The sequence below is a fragment of the Anser cygnoides genome, chromosome 18, assembly GCF_040182565.1.
Source record: "Anser cygnoides isolate HZ-2024a breed goose chromosome 18, Taihu_goose_T2T_genome, whole genome shotgun sequence".
Taxonomy (NCBI): Eukaryota; Metazoa; Chordata; class Aves; order Anseriformes; family Anatidae; genus Anser; species Anser cygnoides.
The window spans coordinates 9,918,855-9,937,361 of NC_089890.1; the positions used below are offsets into that span (position 1 = coordinate 9,918,855).

General features: G+C 38.6%; 1 protein-coding gene across 2 annotated transcripts; it reads left to right on the forward strand.

The window, feature by feature from the left end:
- Window positions 1–37: 37 nt before the first annotated feature.
- On the forward strand, window positions 38–16,917 carry RPS6KB1 (ribosomal protein S6 kinase B1). Of its 2 annotated transcripts, XM_066979417.1 has the most exons (15): window positions 39–238; window positions 3,276–3,325; window positions 4,343–4,463; window positions 4,828–4,896; window positions 5,297–5,444; window positions 5,739–5,796; window positions 6,742–6,842; window positions 7,563–7,653; window positions 7,835–7,925; window positions 8,229–8,336; window positions 8,619–8,681; window positions 9,607–9,684; window positions 11,263–11,370; window positions 11,957–12,069; window positions 12,599–15,911. In XM_066979417.1, the coding sequence occupies exons 1-15, from the start codon at window positions 167–169 to the stop codon at window positions 12,834–12,836; spliced, it is 1,509 nt and encodes a 502-aa protein (XP_066835518.1). In that variant the 5' UTR covers window positions 39–166; the 3' UTR covers window positions 12,837–15,911. The 2 variants fall into 2 exon arrangements, with proteins under 2 accessions (XP_066835519.1, XP_066835518.1); XM_066979418.1 differs by lacking the exon at window positions 9,607–9,684 and having other exon boundaries at window positions 38–238; window positions 12,599–16,917.
- The last annotated feature ends 1,590 nt before the right edge of the window (window positions 16,918–18,507 follow it).

Genomic DNA, 18,507 nt, shown 5'->3' on the forward strand with positions numbered 1-18,507 from the left:
CGGCGCAGTGCGCACGCGCGGCGCCCGGAGTCGGGGCGGGGGCGCATGCGCAGCGCGGCCGGGCAGCCGGCGATGGCGGCCGTGGCGGAGTTGGGGGGTGCGGGCCCATGAGGCGGCGCAGGCCCCGGGCACGCAGCGCAGCCGGGAAGGGGGCGGCGGCGGCGCCATGGCGGGCGTGTTCGACATCGACCTGGACCAGCCCGAGGACGCGGGCTCGGACGAGGAGCTGGAGGAGGGGGTGAGAGCGGCGGGCACGGGCCGGCGGCGCGGGGCGGGCGCTGAGGGGAGCGGCGGGGCCGGGACCGGGGCCGGGGCGGGGGCAGGCCCGGGGCTGCCGCCGGGGCCATCCCGCCCGGCCGGGGCCGGGGCCGGGGAAGGAGCCGGCGGTGAGGGGAGCGCGGCCGAGGCGGGGCCGTGCCGGGGAAGGCGAGGCCGCCGCCGTGGCCGTGAGGGCCCCGCGCCCGTCCTGCCGCGGGCCGCCACCGCGTCGCGCTGCCCGGGGCCCCTCCCCAGGGACGGGGCGCTCTTCTCCGGCCCGGGTGTCGGAGCGGTTTGGGTTTTTTATTTTTCCCGTCACGCGTTTTAGCGTCAGCGCGGAGCCGCCGAGCTGTCTCGGGCTGTGTGAAGGCGTTGCTCTGGCGCCAGAATTAAAAGCAGAGCTTTAAAGCGCTGCCTGACGTCTCTGCGGATCAGCGTGCGTCCCCGGCCGCTTTCCCAAGCGGGTCACCTTGTGGTCTGCAGCCTGCCGTGCTATAACAGTCCTATAGGCTCTGTTGAAACTTCCAGTTGCCGTTAATACTTCTCTAGTACTGCTGCTTGTAGATAGTGTTTTCTATATTAGATGGTTGCTATTGCTTGAACTGCAGCCGCATTTATTTTATGCTGTTTAAACACTGCTTGGAGTCTCTGAGACGCCCGGTGTCACAGCTGGAACACCCACACCGCCTGTAAGCTGTGGAGATATTTGACAGCTGCAGGCATGACCAGGTCTCAAGATTGCAGGAAAAAGCAGTGTTTGTCACCTCAGTAACCGATAAAGCGTCTGGCTTTAAAAACGTCCATTGCATCACACCGCTAATGCTGCCAAGAGCAGGTTCTAAGGGGATAGCAAGAAAGTTGAATTTTTTCTCTCTCACGTTCCAATAATTCAGTCATGGGAGATAATTTAAATGTTTTATTAGTTATTGTGGATTTTGAAAAAGATGTCACGACTGAAATATCTCTGGCACAGTTTCTGTGAATGTGAATGCACGGTGGCAACCTAATGTGGTTGTCAGGTTAAAATAAGGGAAGGTTAGAATGGACCTGAAGTTAAAACAGGGCTGACAGGCAGGGAATAGCAGAGTAGGAAAGAAAGGGAAGTGTCTCAGGAAAGTGTAGGGGAAGAAATGTTTTACAAGCATCAGAAATACATTGCAGCCAGAACAGCTAAGACCATTAAACTGAAAGTGAGCAAGATGTAAAGCCTGGGGTGTTTTGTCAATCTCTGTGGTGCTGGACCCCGGCACCGCCTGAAAACCGTGAGCCTAGGAGCATCCCGAACAGAGCAGCTGTAGTTTTAAGTAGGTTTGGCTGTTCTAGAAAACCTGAAGAATCGTTTAAATGGAGCGTTAACTCATAAAATGTGCGGTTGTTAGCACAAATCATTATGGTAAAAAAGCACCTTTATTTTTTAGTCTGTAATAAATGAAAAAATAAGTACAAACTGAAGGGCCTCTAGCATCCCAGCTAGAATGCTGTCGCATTTTTCTGTTTTGAAACAAGAAGAAATCCTGAAAATAGTTGAGTGGTATCTAAAGTGAATGTTGTTCACGTTAATACTGAGAAGGAAAACCATGGTTGACAGCAGCAAGAGCAGCCTGTACAGGCTTTGCCAGAACCTTTGGGTAACTTGGGAAGAGAAGATGTTCTGCGAACGTGATGGGTGTTTATTCTCTGTGTTTATTGTCGTCTAACGGTAGGGTCAAGGGCAGCTTTAGCAGGTTTTATTGTGAAACAGATGTCAATTGGCTGGATTTCTCTAATAAATGATATTGAGAGGATGGGAGCTAGCAAATCTCTGACCTGGAAACAGACTTGAACTTTTGGACTCGGCGATTGCTTGTAGGCGGCACCAGGAGTTAAATTCCCCTCTAGATCACCTCCCAAAATCTACCAGCCTCTGTAAGCTTTGGTGGTTAAATGATTTGGAAGCAATGGAAAGCTTACAATTTGATTTTGTAAGCAAAAAGCCTAACCAGATATTTTAAAATACACTCCTTATCTTGGTCTGCTATTTGCAGATCTCTGTACAGCTTTTTTTTTTTCTTCTGGTTCCCTGAATCACCCAAGTCACTCGTCATAATATCTGTATTCAGTCTGCAGATTCCAGGCTGTTTCTCACTAACTTGCAGTCGCTATCTTGTGTGCGTATTTATAAATCTAAAGCCGTAAGCTATAGTCTAAAGCTTACTAGAAGCTTGCCCATTCAATTCTATTTGTGTGCATTCCAGCTGTCTGCTTGGTTTGCGCTTCTTTTGCCATCTAGAGCCATAATTAGAGGAAGGGATTCTCTTGCATAAGGGATCAAGTTGAAAATTCTTCGAAGAAAATATCTCTTCAAAATTGAGCTGCATTCTTTGGTGACTGGTCCTGGTGCTGAACTGCTAGAGCCTTCTTTGCTAGTATTTTGCATTAATCTGTCTGAATGATTATTGGTCAGAAAAGGTGTTTAAGACCAGAGTCAACCTTAATTCTTTCATCACTATTGGGATTTGATTATTATTGATATAGAATAATAAAGCCTTCTCAGTTCATTATGTGCTTCTAGTTCATGTGAATCCCAGTTCATCAGTTCAGTCTTTACTGTAGTTCTAATTTGCACAGTATTATAGGAGGTATTTAAAACTCCTATGGAAGAGCAACTAAATAATAATAAAATAATAATAATGCGATGCCTTAACATTTTTAGGGTTCACTTGCAGGATGAAATTGTTACTTCTAATATATAATTGAGTGATAATTCAGTCAGGTAAAACAGTGTTTCCCTGTGTCATTGTTTGAGATATGTTGAAGTTCTGCAACTCTTGCACAGGATTTTATAGATTTGTTACCTTCTGCTGATAATTTATTATTCATGACATTTAAACTTGTTTAATTATATATACACACACACACATATAAGAAATGAAGTTATTTATGTGAAGAAGTTGTAAAATACATCAGTACATCTGTTTTTCATTCTGCTATGTTTCTTACGTTGTGATTAATCTTCCTTCTACTCCTCCTGTCCCCAGGGTCAATTAAGTGAGAGCATGGACCATGGAGGAGTTGGCCAATATGACCTGTAAGTTGCTGCTAGGAAATGTTCTGTACTATTCATGCCAACTGTATCTGATCTCTACTTTTATTACATTGTTAAGTTGAATAGAAAATTCTGTCATTCTTGTTGGAGTTGTTTCTAGTTGTTTCTTAACACTAAAATCTGTGAATTGTATCTTGAAATAAAACAACAATAATAAAAAAAAATTCTGGCAAAACCCGCTGTTGTGTTTAATCCTTGTTTCTCCTAAGACACGTATTGGATTTGACTAATACTTGCACTATGAATGTAGTGCACTGTTTGCAGGACATCGTATGTTCTGCCAGTTTCATAAAGCATACAGTGCATATTTGCATAGCAGTCTGAAGCAGACAAGAGTTCAGAAGTTCTGATTTGAAGTTCACGAGACAGCTACCATTTAGCCTGACTTCACGTATAGATTTCCAGATTGTTTTCAGTGTCCCTTATAAGAAGAGAGCAGTGACAGTTAAAACAGTTCAGTTACATTTACTTCAGCTGGGTCAATGTGTTGGCCTTGCCCCGTGTTTTCCAGAAATGTAATATAATTTTGAAGCATCATTAACTTATGGTTCAGTCTTCTATTGTGGCATGTTCAGAGTTGTGAGACTTTTTTTGTTACAGCTTTTTCTGCATGTTATTTATGTTACAGAAGTCTTACCGTGACCGTTGGTACCGTTGAATGTGATTTAAAACTTAAACGTACTTTATAGCCCTGTAGATCTTGTGGAAATACCTAAGTCAGTTTGAGGCTGTGGTCCTTCAAACTTAATTCTGGTATAACACAAAGATTTATTATGCATTAAAATGAAGGAATGGTCTTTTTTTGTGCAAGTTGCAATTTACTGCTTTGCACACACCTAAATACAATTTCTGATGCTAAGAATTCTCCAGATCTCCAAAGCAGCCATTCAGTTATGTCAGTTATACTCTAAGTTTTGCAGTAAGTAATTTGCTTGATTACTATCTCTTGATTATTTCAAGTATCGGGTAGTCTTATATTCTTGTTTCGGTTTTATCCAGTGGCATGGAACATTGCGAAAAATTTGAGATTTCAGAAACTAGTGTAAACAGAGGTCCAGAAAAGATCCGACCCGAGTGCTTTGAGTTACTACGCGTACTTGGCAAAGGTGGCTATGGAAAGGTAAGGAACTCTTTTCTACAAAAGTAAATCTGTTATACTGAAGTCAGACAAAGTACTCGTCTGCTGCCTTTTGATGAGGTCTAGTCTTACCACGCTGTGTTCTCAAAAATTCACCCTCCCTGAAGGTAACCTCAGGGCTGCCAAGGTTGGTTGGGACCAAGGTCAGTGGCAGGGCCTCACCAGCTGGGGGCAGTACAAAATATTCCAAAGTAGTTTGTGTTCAGATAATTAGCTCTTCTCCATCAGGCACCTTTACAATTTGCAGATGACCTTGTATCTGTTTTCCAGAACTTGGTTTTTAACTTTTGTACAGCTAATGCAGTTCATAATAATAAGTGATTACTTTTGTATTGGTGTTGTATAGGTATTTCAAGTACGAAAAGTAACTGGAGCAAATACTGGGAAGATTTTTGCCATGAAAGTTCTTAAAAAGGTAATGTGAATGTTTAGGTGTTACAGTTACATAATTACTTAATATACCTGAAACCAGTCTCTTTATCTATGATATGTACAGTTGCTACAGAGGAATAGTTGAAATTATAATTAATCTAACTAAATTGTTTAACCTGTGAAGTTCTTAGTGGAGAACTGAAATATTTCAAGAGATCCCTTCCAATCTGAAGTATTCTATGACTTTTAAATAAATAAGGAATTAAACTTTGGCAAGAAACCTGTCATGTTATGTTGATATGGGGAAATTTTTATTCTGTTGCTGACTCATATATAGTGTTGTGATTTAGTAAACTCAGAATGAAGCTAAATATAAAAGCCTGAATTGTTTAGTGTGTTTTTGTACTTACATACTTGTTCTTGTACTCACTTGCTTTTTGTAGGCAATGATTGTAAGGAATGCAAAAGATACAGCTCATACAAAAGCAGAGCGGAATATACTGGAGGAAGTGAAACATCCCTTCATTGTAGACTTAATTTATGCCTTTCAGACTGGTGGAAAACTCTACCTCATCCTTGAGTATCTCAGCGGTCAGTATATGAAATTCTGTTACCTTATTCTTGGTATCTTAGGTAATCTAGAACTTGGGTTTCTTATTATAAATAAAAGGGCAACTAACTATTGGCTTTGTGGTCTGAAAAATGTACAACAGGCTAGCATTAAGAATACCTAGAATTTGTTGTCATTTTATGTGAAACAACTCTTTGTAGAGCAGTACAGATTAACTGTTTTTAATAGTTTTCCTGGAAAACAGTTTTTTCCCTGACTAAAATGATAGAATGCACTTTAATATAGTATAATACTTCTAACTTTTCTCATGACAGGAGGAGAACTATTTATGCAGTTAGAGAGAGAAGGGATATTTATGGAAGACACAGCTTGGTAAGTGAAAACTATTTTGGTAAACTAATAGGGGTTTTTTGAGTGCTTAAATTGTTCGTTCTAACTTGGGAGAACTGTAACTACTCATTCATTTCATCGTCTAGAGAAAACAGCAATTAACTGGGCTTTGGGAAGATGCGTGTGTTCTGTGCTTACCAGTTTGTGCTGGCAGAACTACAGTCTTACTGCCAGAGAGGGTCCGCTGCTGGTTGCTGAGTGTGGCTGCATTCCACAGGGCTGTGGTAAAGGATGTTGGGGAAAAGACTGAAAGACTTGCTCTGAATCCGCTTGTGTTTTTGATCCATGTGCAATTTTACCAGCCAATTACTGACAAATTACTATCGAGTCTGTGTTCTCCTAATGATCAGATATGTGAAGTGATAAAGGTAATTATTCTAATGAATGAGAATTAGCCTTTTGAGTAGTGATATTTTACATATAAACAAGCTGAAGTTACCTCTTTTTGATTAGGTTTCACGCAACTAAATATGGTTGTATCTTCCCACAGCATGTGCTGATAATGTCTTAGAAAAGCTTTGAAGTGCGTATGAGGCTGTAGTACTGCTCCACTGATAGCACTCAGGGTGCTGCCGGTTGCATTCTTAGCTTCAGGTTTTTTCTTCAGCTTTGACATCTAGATGTGGTAATACAGAGTGAAGCATGTTTTAACCAGTAACTGGTAAATTCAGATCCCTTCAAATAGATAATAAGGTAGCTACCGAGCAGATAAACCTAATGCTAATGGTGTAATTTTGTAGTTCAATTGGAGTGTCTGTGCCCTTTGGCAAACAAACCTCAAAAGCATCATTGTTTCTCTAGCTTATTCTCTCAAGCACTTCTAATGATACTTTCAAGGAATCATTGCTGTGTATGTAGTAGCCTTAGTGCTTAAGATGCTTTGCATGATTGAATGTGTCTAATTGTGTGGCATGCGTTCTCTTCCAGCTTTTACTTGGCAGAAATCTCAATGGCACTGGGGCACTTGCATCAAAAAGGAATCATCTATCGTGACCTGAAGCCAGAAAATATCATGCTTAATCATCAAGGTAGAAATATAATAATAGTTACACTGTCAGTCTTTTGAAAGTGATTCTTTAAAGGTCACAACACTTCATTCTTACAAGAATTTCTTTGTAACAACGGTGTGTTCGTTATCACTCCCGATATAACTGTGTAACTGCCAAAGCTAATTGCTTGCTTTTAAACATAGCTTCCTCAGATTTAATGGAGAGGATCCAGCAAGCTCCAAGTTCTATGTATATAGACACAGGCGCTTTTTGAATGGTTGACTTGCTATGTCTGCATCTCTGAAATTTATTCGAGCATAATTCTACTGGGTCATTGTAAACTACTTAAAGATCCGTGTCTCCACTGCACCATCTCTGACACTTCAGTAATGGGGATAACTGAAGACCAGCTAGGAAGGGACAAGTTAGGTAGGATGCCAGATAATCTGCAGATGATATGACTGATGGAGCTGTTGACACTTCAGCAGCAATTCCTGAATGCACTGTTACTTTGACTGTATGACACTGATTTAGCCTGGCTATCTGTACCATCCAGGATTTTCATGTTGTACTAAACAACTTATTCTTTATTTTTATGGGTGATTACCTTATTCTGGTTTAGAACTGTATTGCTTCCTCAGACAATTGAGGTAGTTCGGAGTTATAGCATAATGATGTTAACAGTATTTTTTAACGTATCTTACATAAATGTCAGAATAGTAGCATTTATGTTCTTAAATATTATTTATTTGATTTCAGGTCATGTAAAATTGACTGACTTCGGATTATGTAAAGAATCTATTCACGACGGAACAGTCACACACACATTCTGTGGAACAATTGAATACATGTGAGCTGCCTGATGAAACGTAAAAGTATTACTCTGGGCTGGGGGTAGTGGTTAAATTTTGCCTTTTTTAACTGATGGTTCATATGTTCAGTCACTTATGGAAATTTTACTTGAAAACGAGCAGTCAGAATTAGTATTAATTATTAAAATACGTTCATATTTTCAATTTTTCTTATTATAGGGCCCCTGAAATCTTGATGAGGAGTGGGCATAATCGTGCTGTGGACTGGTGGAGTTTGGGGGCATTAATGTATGACATGCTGACTGGAGCAGTAGGTGCACAGTTATAATTGCATGTATTTCTCTTTATAGCTTTTGAAATTACGCATATTCTAATTCAATTGCATGTATAAATATGTACATAACTGTAGAGACTGCAAGTAAGAAATACAACTAAAATATGACTATACTGATTTTGACTACAGTCATGAGCTGCTCTCATCCAAACAATTAGTTGGAAGTCCCATTTGCAGTAATTTTATCTGCTTTATAAATTACTGAAATGAGTTCTGTGTGCACAAATAAGAGACCTAAACAAGTCGTATTTTTCCTTCCATTACAATGGTGCTTTCTAGCCTCCTTTCACTGGGGAGAACAGAAAGAAAACAATTGACAAGATTCTCAAGTGTAAACTCAACTTGCCTCCCTACCTCACACAAGAAGCCAGAGATCTGCTTAAAAAGGTACAATTTTAACGAATGTCAGTACTACACGAGTATGTAGAAAATAGGAATATAATGATACCAACTATGGCTATTCAGTCCATGCTTGACTACTACTAAGTCAGTCTTGGTTTTGTGTGGCACAGAAAGTGATTTTCCGTGAAAATACGATTGTTTTCTGATGAATGCAGATTTTCTGATTGTTCCATATTCATTCTGCATGGTATTCATTCATGATGATTTCTGTCAGGACTAGTCTAATCATAACGGCATAACTAATTTGGGATGTTGTTTCTCATTAAGCTGCTAAAAAGAAATGCTGCCTCACGTCTAGGAGCTGGTCCTGGAGATGCTGGAGAAGTTCAGGTAACTTTTGCTAACTCAAGAATTCTTAAATTACCTCACTGAAAATATACAGTAGCTTAGCGGGTACATCAGGGGAGGAGAGTTCTGTCTTGAAGTGTAACGAGCAAAAAGGCAGCTCTGCATGACAAGTGATTGAAACATGAACGCTTTGAAGTTTAACAAAAGAGCAGTTGTCTGCATATTCAGTAATTTGAGATTTGGAAAATAACTTTCCTTCTTTAGCTCTGTCTTCCAGTAGATCTTTTTTACTAGTTTCACAATGCTGAATTTGACAGTCAACCATGTAAGTGATGTTACTCTAGCAATCTGATGAAAAACCTGCCAGCCCTTACATTTAGTACAACTCCCAGGGGAAAAGTGTAACTAATTGGCGTTAAATGTTGCACAGTGAAATCTTAAGCAGAAGCCTAGTTCCTATGTCTTCCAGCTTGACTTTCTGTGGTGAGATTAACCTACTGTAGAGTCATTCCACAGTTCTGATAAGTTGTCATTAATAAAGTGTTTCATCATTATTTTCAGATACCTAACATTTAAAGTTGAAAAATGTTGAGGTGTTTTGCATGTCAACCGTCTTTTTCTAATGCTTTCAAGGAAAACATGATAGGGACATATGTCTGACTAGGAGGTATGGTATCAATTTTCAGGTCTTCCAGCTAATCTGATGTAATGCTGCAGAATATATTACGCTGGGCCTGTATGTGATTTTGGAAAGACACCACAGAGAGGGTCTGAAAAGAACATGCTTATTAATTCTTGGTCTTGTTTTAATTTGCTTTAACAGTAACATTTAACAACAACAGTTGTATCTTATTTCTGGAAGATCTTACCCTAAAATAAAATCTAGATCTTAACTTTTTAATCTTAAATTTCTGCAATTTTTACTCAGAAGGCTGATGCATGACTGTGCTATTGCTAACTCTTCTAGGCTCACCCGTTCTTCAGACACATTAACTGGGATGAGCTGTTGGCACGAAAGGTGGAACCTCCTTTTAAACCCTTATTGGTATGTACTCAGAGTACTGTGAGATATTCCTCCTATACCTTTAGGAAAAGTCTTAAACAATGTGATATCTGAAACTCAGAAACATTCACTCTTACAAACCAGAATACCATTGCTTTCTGTTAACTTTAAATACTTAAATGCATCACCTTAGGTTACTGGTTCTCAGATTGACCCTTTTCAAATCAAAGGGAGAAACTACTTTAAGTGCAGATTTCTTTTTTTTCTTCCTGAGATGCTATATCAACATTTAAGAAACAAAAACATTCCTTCATGCTTTTCTGTCTTATTCTACAGTCATGGTATTCAGCTGTCACTGGAATATAATCTTGCTTATGTGAGAAGGTGGCAACATCAGCTAAGAGCTAATTTATCCATCTGTTCAGGCTCCTGAAGGAAGAAAGTTCTACTTCAGTTCTAATTCCTCCTGCTTCTAAGCTGTAGACTAATCAGTCTTGGAAGTGCAGTTATTTCTGAATTTCTGCTTCTAAACATTATATAGTAAGTAAGATGATAGTTGCTAGGCAGAAATAAATGAAGTCACGTAATTAAGCACTTTGGATGTTTGCTTATTAATATTTATACTGCGTCTAGTACATTTAGGCAGTAATTAAAGTTCACCTCAAACCAAAGATGTCATGAATAAGCCTGTATTATCCTAATTTATATTTTGATTACATGACGTGTCTCTTTTTTTTTTTTTTTTTTTTTGCTCTGGGTCCGATTAGCCACAGCAGCAAGGGCATAGGTACTCTTGCCAGTTCCTGACTCTACTAAAAGTATCACTTTGAACTGACTTATGCATCATTAATGTTGAGCATACTCCAGTATGGGGACTCCAGGCCTTTTGTCCTCTCCTTTTTTGAATGAAATCCAGAATGACATGAAAGACTGCTATTTCCAAATCAAGTATTTGAAGATAGCTTTCTTGTCTGTTATTAGGAAATTTATGAAAGTTGTTCTTACTAACCAGGCGGTTTTTAACATTATGCTTCCATGGTTGCATGAAGGCGTCCACGAATCGCATACATATTTGCCTTTTCAGTAATACCTGAGGAGTGAGAGAGGGATCTTGGAATGATGTCTGTTGTTCTTTGACTAAATTAAAGAATATTCTTCAGAGCCACTTATTCCACAGTTGTCATTTGTCCCTTACAGTATAAACACTTCTCTATCTGCAAAAATGGGATGAAATTAATCTGGAGAGAGACTTCCAGAAACTAATAGTTGCATTTGTTCTATACTGGTTGTGACCAGGGTTACACTTGCAAGAAACTGGCATTGTATTTCTAAAAGTTTTTGTTTGTAATTTGACATTTTTTAAAGGCATCTTTTTAATTTGTGTTCCTTTTTGATCCATAATTTTTGCCCCTCCCCCTTGCCTTTATTTCTCAGTGTCAGTGCCCATAGTGACCTCCCACTGGCAGCGACAGGATTCCGACACCACTCCAGGGTTTTACTACAGCAGAGCTCTGCCAAAAACCTATGGAATGAACTCCATCCAGAGGCTACACTGATCACCGCTAAGCCATTTGGTTGATATCTGTAATATAAACCCTTAATCATTTTGTTTTTGCAAAGCAATCTGAAGAGGATGTGAGCCAGTTTGATTCAAAGTTTACACGTCAGACACCTGTTGATAGCCCAGATGACTCTACTCTCAGTGAAAGTGCCAACCAGGTCTTTCTGGTAAGTGAGCCAGACAAGTGTTGGGTGACTGCGGAGAGTTTTGTAGTGTTACTTGGAAACAGTAGGGCATTTCAGGTAATTTAATTCTGTAGAATTTTACCATCTGATACTTGAAGCAAACTATCTTAATTTTAAATACATATACTGCAACAGGTTTGCAGTGTTTGTGGACTTCATATACTTCAGTTTGATTGTTTCGGGCATTTTAAAAAAATAATAGGTTAAAACTCACAGCCAACAGACACTGCTTACTTTCTGAAATGTCAGTGTTCTAATTCGAAATTGCATTAACAGTCCTGGGGATGGGATTGTTTTGATAGATGTGGGGTCAGTCCATTCTGTACATCAAAATTAGTTAATTTGAGCGTGCCTCTGCGAATCTGTGATCTGAGTAGGAATATCGGGTGAGCAGGCATCCAAGTAAGAAATTCCCTAAAGTCCTGCTGTTTGCTTCAGGAAGTGAGTTTATGTGTCTACTGTTACTGCTCTTTTTATAATTTTCATTTGATGATGGTAATAACTGCACAAGTGATCAGAAATGTAAATCTTGCCTGTATGTTACAGAGCACTCCTTCCTGTTTTGCAGGGTTTTACATACGTGGCTCCATCTGTACTTGAAAGTGTAAAAGAGAAATTTTCTTTTGAACCAAAAATTCGATCACCTCGCAGATTCATAGGTAGCCCTAGGACACCAGTCAGGTATCTCTTTTTTCTTTCTTTCCTTTTTTTTTTTTTTTTTTTGGTAATACACTTTTTTGGCAAGTAGTTAAAAACATGGCCTTTCTTCTAAGTAACCCCATCTTCTATTAAAGTGATAGCTTTACAAACCATATTATTAGAGATAAATTTATGGTGTTTGGCAGCACAGAAAGTACTAATTTGCCAGCTATGCAAAACTGGTACAGCCTCACAGTCTGGTGACTTTGGTACAGTGTTCCTGTAAAGCTTTCAGAACATCCAAAGTGCTTATGTGCTGCTCAAGGATCAGTTTAGTATAGAAAGTTCTGCAATCGTCTAGAAATTTATCCCAATTATTCAAATGAGAGGATTTTACTTTACAAGAGGCCACAGTAGATGATAGACTTGAAAACTCTCAAACTTCTGGAAGTGGAAGGAAGAATTAAATACTTCTCAACAGACATTTCAGTTCAGCTTCTTGCAGAATGAAGGACGTACCTTTGTGCTGTGTATATCTTCATCTCTGATTTTTGTATTTCTTGTTTTAAAGCCCTGTAAAGTTTTCCCCTGGGGAATTTTGGGGAAGAGGTGCTTCTGCCAGCGCATCAAATACTCAGACACCTGTGGAATATCCAATGGAGACAAGTGGAATAGAACAAATGGATGTGACAGTCTGTGGAGAGGCCTCAGCACCACTTCCAATCCGGCAACCAAACTCTGGGCCATATAAAAAACAAGCTTTTCCCATGATTTCCAAACGACCAGAGCACTTGCGCATGAATCTATGACAACACAATTTTTTAAGCCTTTGAAGGTGGAAAACAAAGAATGGACATAAGCCCCTTGAAGTTGAAATATGAGGGCTTGTATGGTTTACTTTTAAAAAGTGACAGTATCAAAGAGTCAGTCCTTGCACAGAGCGACTTGGAAAGCAAAGAAAAACGGATTTTTTTTTTCTGTCAATCAATGGTGCATAAAAAACTTTAGAAAATGGTATTGCAGAACTCTAGGCACATCATCTAACTGATTCGCAGTGACATCTTCTCACCTTATCAAGGATTTTTCAGCTTGGTAGCTTGAAACTGACAGTATTAAGGGTCAGGATGTTGCTTCAGAATCACTGGTCTAGTTGTGAATGTGTCAAGGAGGGTTAGCCCTTTCACTAGGCAAAGTATGAAATGCCTATATGCTTGCGTCTGAGGAATAATTAGCATGCAAGCTTGGTTAAGCTGTTTCCTGCAATGGGGTGGAATCAAAGATGAGAGATAAAATTAATTGGTATTTCACATTCAAAACCTAATGAGTTTTTTTATATATATAAGAAAAAATATATATTTTTCAAATAGATTTTTTTGATTCAGCTCATTATGGAAAGTATCCCAAAATTAAACTGCAAAATAATTGGTTGCTGCGAAGAAAGCAAAGGCTCTAGTTCTGATTCTCCTCATGAAACAAAAAATCAATAAGCAAATTACTCAATTACCAGCTTGGCAATGCGGGGTGGGAAAGAACTGTTTCACTTGCTTACCCAGCTGAAATACCTGTTCCTGCAAAGACAAATGGATCTAATCAAATCACAATGCTGCTATGTTCTAGGCTTAACTGGAAGCCATGGGCTCAAATACACGTCCTGCTTATTTCATCCTTGTCCTCAGCAGACATTTCACTGGGAAACATCACTTTTGTATATGCCAGTCACTTAGATGGAGACAGCTGAATATACTGAGATTCTTACCCATATAAAAGGTCAGGAAAAAGCGCATCGGAACACAAGGTCAGTCGATGTGGATATATTACCACAGGAAACATACGCAAGTTCTACATAGCATTAGCAAATAAACCTTTCTGTAACCAATGGGTAAGAACTCGAGGAAAAATTTTTTAAAATAAAATTTTGCTTATGGGAGTTCCCTGTCATTATACATTTCTAAATTTACTAATTTTTTTTTTCTATGCTGGGGCAATAAATTCGCTGATTGTATGAGGGAAAAAAAATGTTATATGGCCTTTCAGTGAATGTCTTCCACAGTGGGTCAGAACTTTAGCAACTTAATTTAGGAAACATGTTCTAAGGACACTATTTATGTTTTTGAAATTGTCAAAATCTGTACAAATGACTTACAGGTACAAAGAATAAAATAAAGGTAACTTTACCTTACTTAATACTTCCTGCCTTAAAGAAAGCATTTCCATGAACATAGCTGGTGAAAGGGTTAATATCTGCAGAGCTTTACACTAGTTAGAGTGTGTATGGTGTGTGCGTGTGTATATGATCATGCAACTGCATACAAGTCCTGTCATTTTTTGCCTGCCACATGTTGCATTATCTTTAGTCAAACTGTGCAAAGTCTACTTCTAGCGTTTCACAACAGTAGGGATTTTTTATAGATTCTGCTTATTCTGTGTATACTGAATCTTTTTGAGCCATAGGATCCAAGCCATAAAACTCTACACGTGCTGAATCCAATCAGAGTGCTGTTTTCTAAAACTTGGAAGCCAGAAGGATTCAGTGATATCTTGGTGATACTAATGAAGAACCAACAAAAATATACTTATGATTGAGCAAAAAATAGTACTTTTTTCTTCCTGATAAGCCTTTTGTTGGAAAATTTCTTTTTTTTGAAGCTTTATAAGGAACATCAAGTTACCTTATAGTGACATAAATTGTACGGGAAGGTTACCATTTTTCATTTGGTAATATGGCCACTGGTGACATGTTGTAAAACTGAAATCAAAGTGCTCACGTGTGTATGTATTATACATATTTGCAAAGAGGCAACGCTGCGAGCAATGCCTGCTCCGTGCCACTTGTTAACATAGGTTTCGTAACATGTTTACTGACTTTAAAGCTTTTTTTTTTTTTTTTGAGGCAAATCTCTCTTGGTCCTAGCTACAGCTAACAGTTGCTTTTTGGTTGGCTGGATCTAGTTGTCCAGTAGAGTTGGTTTAGTATGGCTGGCAAGAATGGCAAGAGTTGTTTGTCTGAATTCACTGCTTAATTACAGATACAGTTTTATCATTTTTAAAAGTAAATTTCATGTACTGTCAATGTTTCATCCCATAGATTCTAAGTTAATTCCCTACCATAACTGTGAAACTTTTGGAGTGTGACTCAGACAGCAAGCACACACTATGCAATATGGTTTCTCCTGTATTTATTTGTAAAAATATCAGACATAGATCCTCTATATATATATATAGTAGTGTCAAAATTACTAGTCATGACCTAAGGGGAGTGGAGTTCTAGCTCCTGTCTGGCTATTTCAGATAAGTGCAGAATGCATTGAATATTGGAGAGCTTAACAAGTGCTTTCTTTTGTTCATTTAAAAATGTCTTAAATTTTTCATTAGAGTATAGAATCTTATTTTTTTTATTTTGTATGAGCTGCGCTTTTTTAATTATAATCACTGAAAAAAATCACTATAATTTGATTTTATAGGATTTTTGTAGCATTACAAAAATATAGTAAAACTGAGGTTAATACCTGTTTTGGCTAACCATATAAAAGTATTAAATCTTAAACTTGAACAAAAGTCATATTTTTTTTTACTAGATGTTAAATAGGGGGAGTATTTTGTTCTGCAGGTCATTATCACAAAAGGTTTATAGGTCAGCTGTGTTACCAGCAGTTTTTCTTTTCCCATTTAATGCAGAAGCTATTCTGGTATAAGATACTCAGAATTTCATCATTTTTTCTCTGTGGGAGTGATACATACATTTGATGCCATTTGTGTACTAAATTGTAATTTTGGGAATGCTGGAATAATTCCTACCAAGACTGTCTTAATTGTGCCATCTGACATTTGAATGTCATCCTGGTATTAGCTCATAATAAAAGATAAAAATAAATGAGTCAATTGTTCTTTTGAATATCCCTTTTTTTTTTCTTACTATCCAAAAGCTGAACTGCTGGAGAACATTTAATATGCGTCCACGCTATATGGTGGATGTTTACTTCGGGTCTTATTCTCCTTTTAATATTAACTCCCAAACTGCTTTCACTGTTAATCACACTCCGTTTCCCAGTTTACAGAGAGGTAAAGGAGAAAAAAAAGTTTTTAAGAACAAGGCAAATTACTTAAGTATTCTTCCTGTAGGTCCTTGATGATTTACTGTATGGGGTTTCTTTGTATGAACGTCTCCAGATTGTTCTCTTCTAGATTAACTTGGCCTTGTAGCTGTGTTCAAGAAACAAACTTCAGCTGCCTTAGTAGGAAAAAAAAGGTAATCTCTATTCTGTTTTTCATCTTTCACAATTTACTGGAGCTAAATATACTGCAGAATAAGATAGGTGTGAATAGCAATTAACTGAAAATTTAAACATATGCCAATCCAAGTGACCTATTATTTATTTTTTAGGAAGTAGGTAGGGCCTAAGTATAACTGTCTTTCATGACAGCTTTGAAGGAAAAAGGAGGGAGGTGGAATTATGCTTAGAACTTAAACGACCTGACAGATGCTAGTTCTGCTCAGTCTGTCTTTACCATGGGTTGGTACCTTCGCCTAGTTTCTTTGGCTCTTGAAGGGAGGGTATTGATTGCCATTTGTCATCCTCTTCTCTGTTCTGTCTCCTGCAGAATCACATGTGCTGGGTGTTGGTGTCTGTGTGTGCATGTGTGTGTCTGTGTGGAAAGCTGTGCAGCTACCCTGGCCTGAGTGGGCTTGATGAGGAAGAGCTGCATCTTAATAGCATGGTGCTGACAAGCGGATCAGAGAGGATGTCACTCATGGATGTAAGTTACTCGCTTCTTTCCTCTCTGTAACTAAGATGAGAATGACTTATCTTGTTTCATTTATGAAATGTAAATCTAACCTGGCTGATAAATCTTTTAAGTTCTTTGTTTTTTAATAAACTGTGTTTGATAATATTACTGGGTTTGGATAATTCTCACTGTATCTTGAAGAAAGTGCATTAACTGGAAGAGATAATAGGACAAATTATTCTCTGATCCTATATCTGACTAATATTCACCCTTATTCTAGTAAGGTCGCGTTACTACGACGTGGCAGACAAAAAAAAACAAAGAATCAGCAACAATGCAAGATTGACTTAAAACACAGCGTATTTTGTTGTGCTATGTTTCTATGTTTCTAGAATACCAGGCAAGTTGGTTATTATAGTTTAAGAGAAGGGCAAACATGTCTTAGGCTTATTCACACAAAGCTTTTTTTTTTTGAAGGTGCTGTTTGTTGACTGAATTAAATATAGCACTCAAATTGCTTATACGATATCCACACAACATCTGTATTAAGAAAAAAACCAAACACCACAACAAATTAGAACCCCATTTAGGTAAACTGTATGTTCAGAGTGTTTAGGAAAATCCAAATATGATTACATAACTGTCTGAAAAGCCACATAAGCTGCCAAAGTTCTGTGGGTGTTTCAGATTCAGAATCCAACCTTAAGTTCCCCCTACTCATTTTTGTTCCTTGACAGATTCAGTTCTTGTCTATCACTCAAGGTAAGTTCTGCTGCAGCAGCAGTCTGAGCATTAGCGTAGATGAAATTCAGATGACAGAGACCTGATCGTGTATCAACTTTAAATGCAAACTAAGGCACAGCTAGATCTCTCCAAGGAAACAAAGAGCAATTTGTTCTGCCAGTACTGGAGGCATGAGCACTAGCCCATTATAGCACAGCTCAGGCTGTGGCCAAGCACTAATTTTTCCCTGACACCCTCTGGCCTGCACTAACACCATTCAACTGCACATTCTCTAATCCGAGTACCTCACCTGCTGGGAAAGGCCTCCTTGAGAACCAGTCTCTTCTACTCCCATAAGTTTCCAATTACAGACTTGGAAGCTTTTGCCTGTTTTCTTTAAGCTGGAGTCTTTTTCTCCAGTCACTCAGATTCCATGGTGGAACAACCATACAGCACACTTAACTCTGAACTGCAGTAAACTTCAAACAAAAATGTGATTAACAAATACATAGTATGCTATAGAAAAACCCAGGCTAACATAAAAAGATACCTGTTAGCTTGAATCTTCCATAACATTAAGATTTTATTCAGACTAGTGAATCTTACTAGTATTACACTTAAGCTGTACCTTTAAGCACTCTCCCATCGTGCTCTGTCAGCCCTATAAATCTGCCTGCTTCTGCTGCAACTTTGCAGTACTTGGGCACCCTGCCTGGCTGTTTGAGTTGCTACATCATTCATCAAGTAAGTGTTTAACTTTTTAATTCCTTTTTCCTATTTTAGAAGTTTCCTAAAGATATTCTGTTAGGACAAACTCAAGTTAGTGACAACTTAATTTAGCTTTGCCTGTAATAATAACGAATGTTTGTTTTGTTGTTGTTTTTTAGTATTTTCTGAATAGCAAGGTGAGAAAAGACAAGCAGAAAAAAAAGGAAGTAAGATAGGTAAGTTAGATCTATAATCAGCATAAAGACTAGTCATGAATAAGTTGGAGCATTTGGGTTTTTGTTTTTCATAAGACATTAGTTTAAC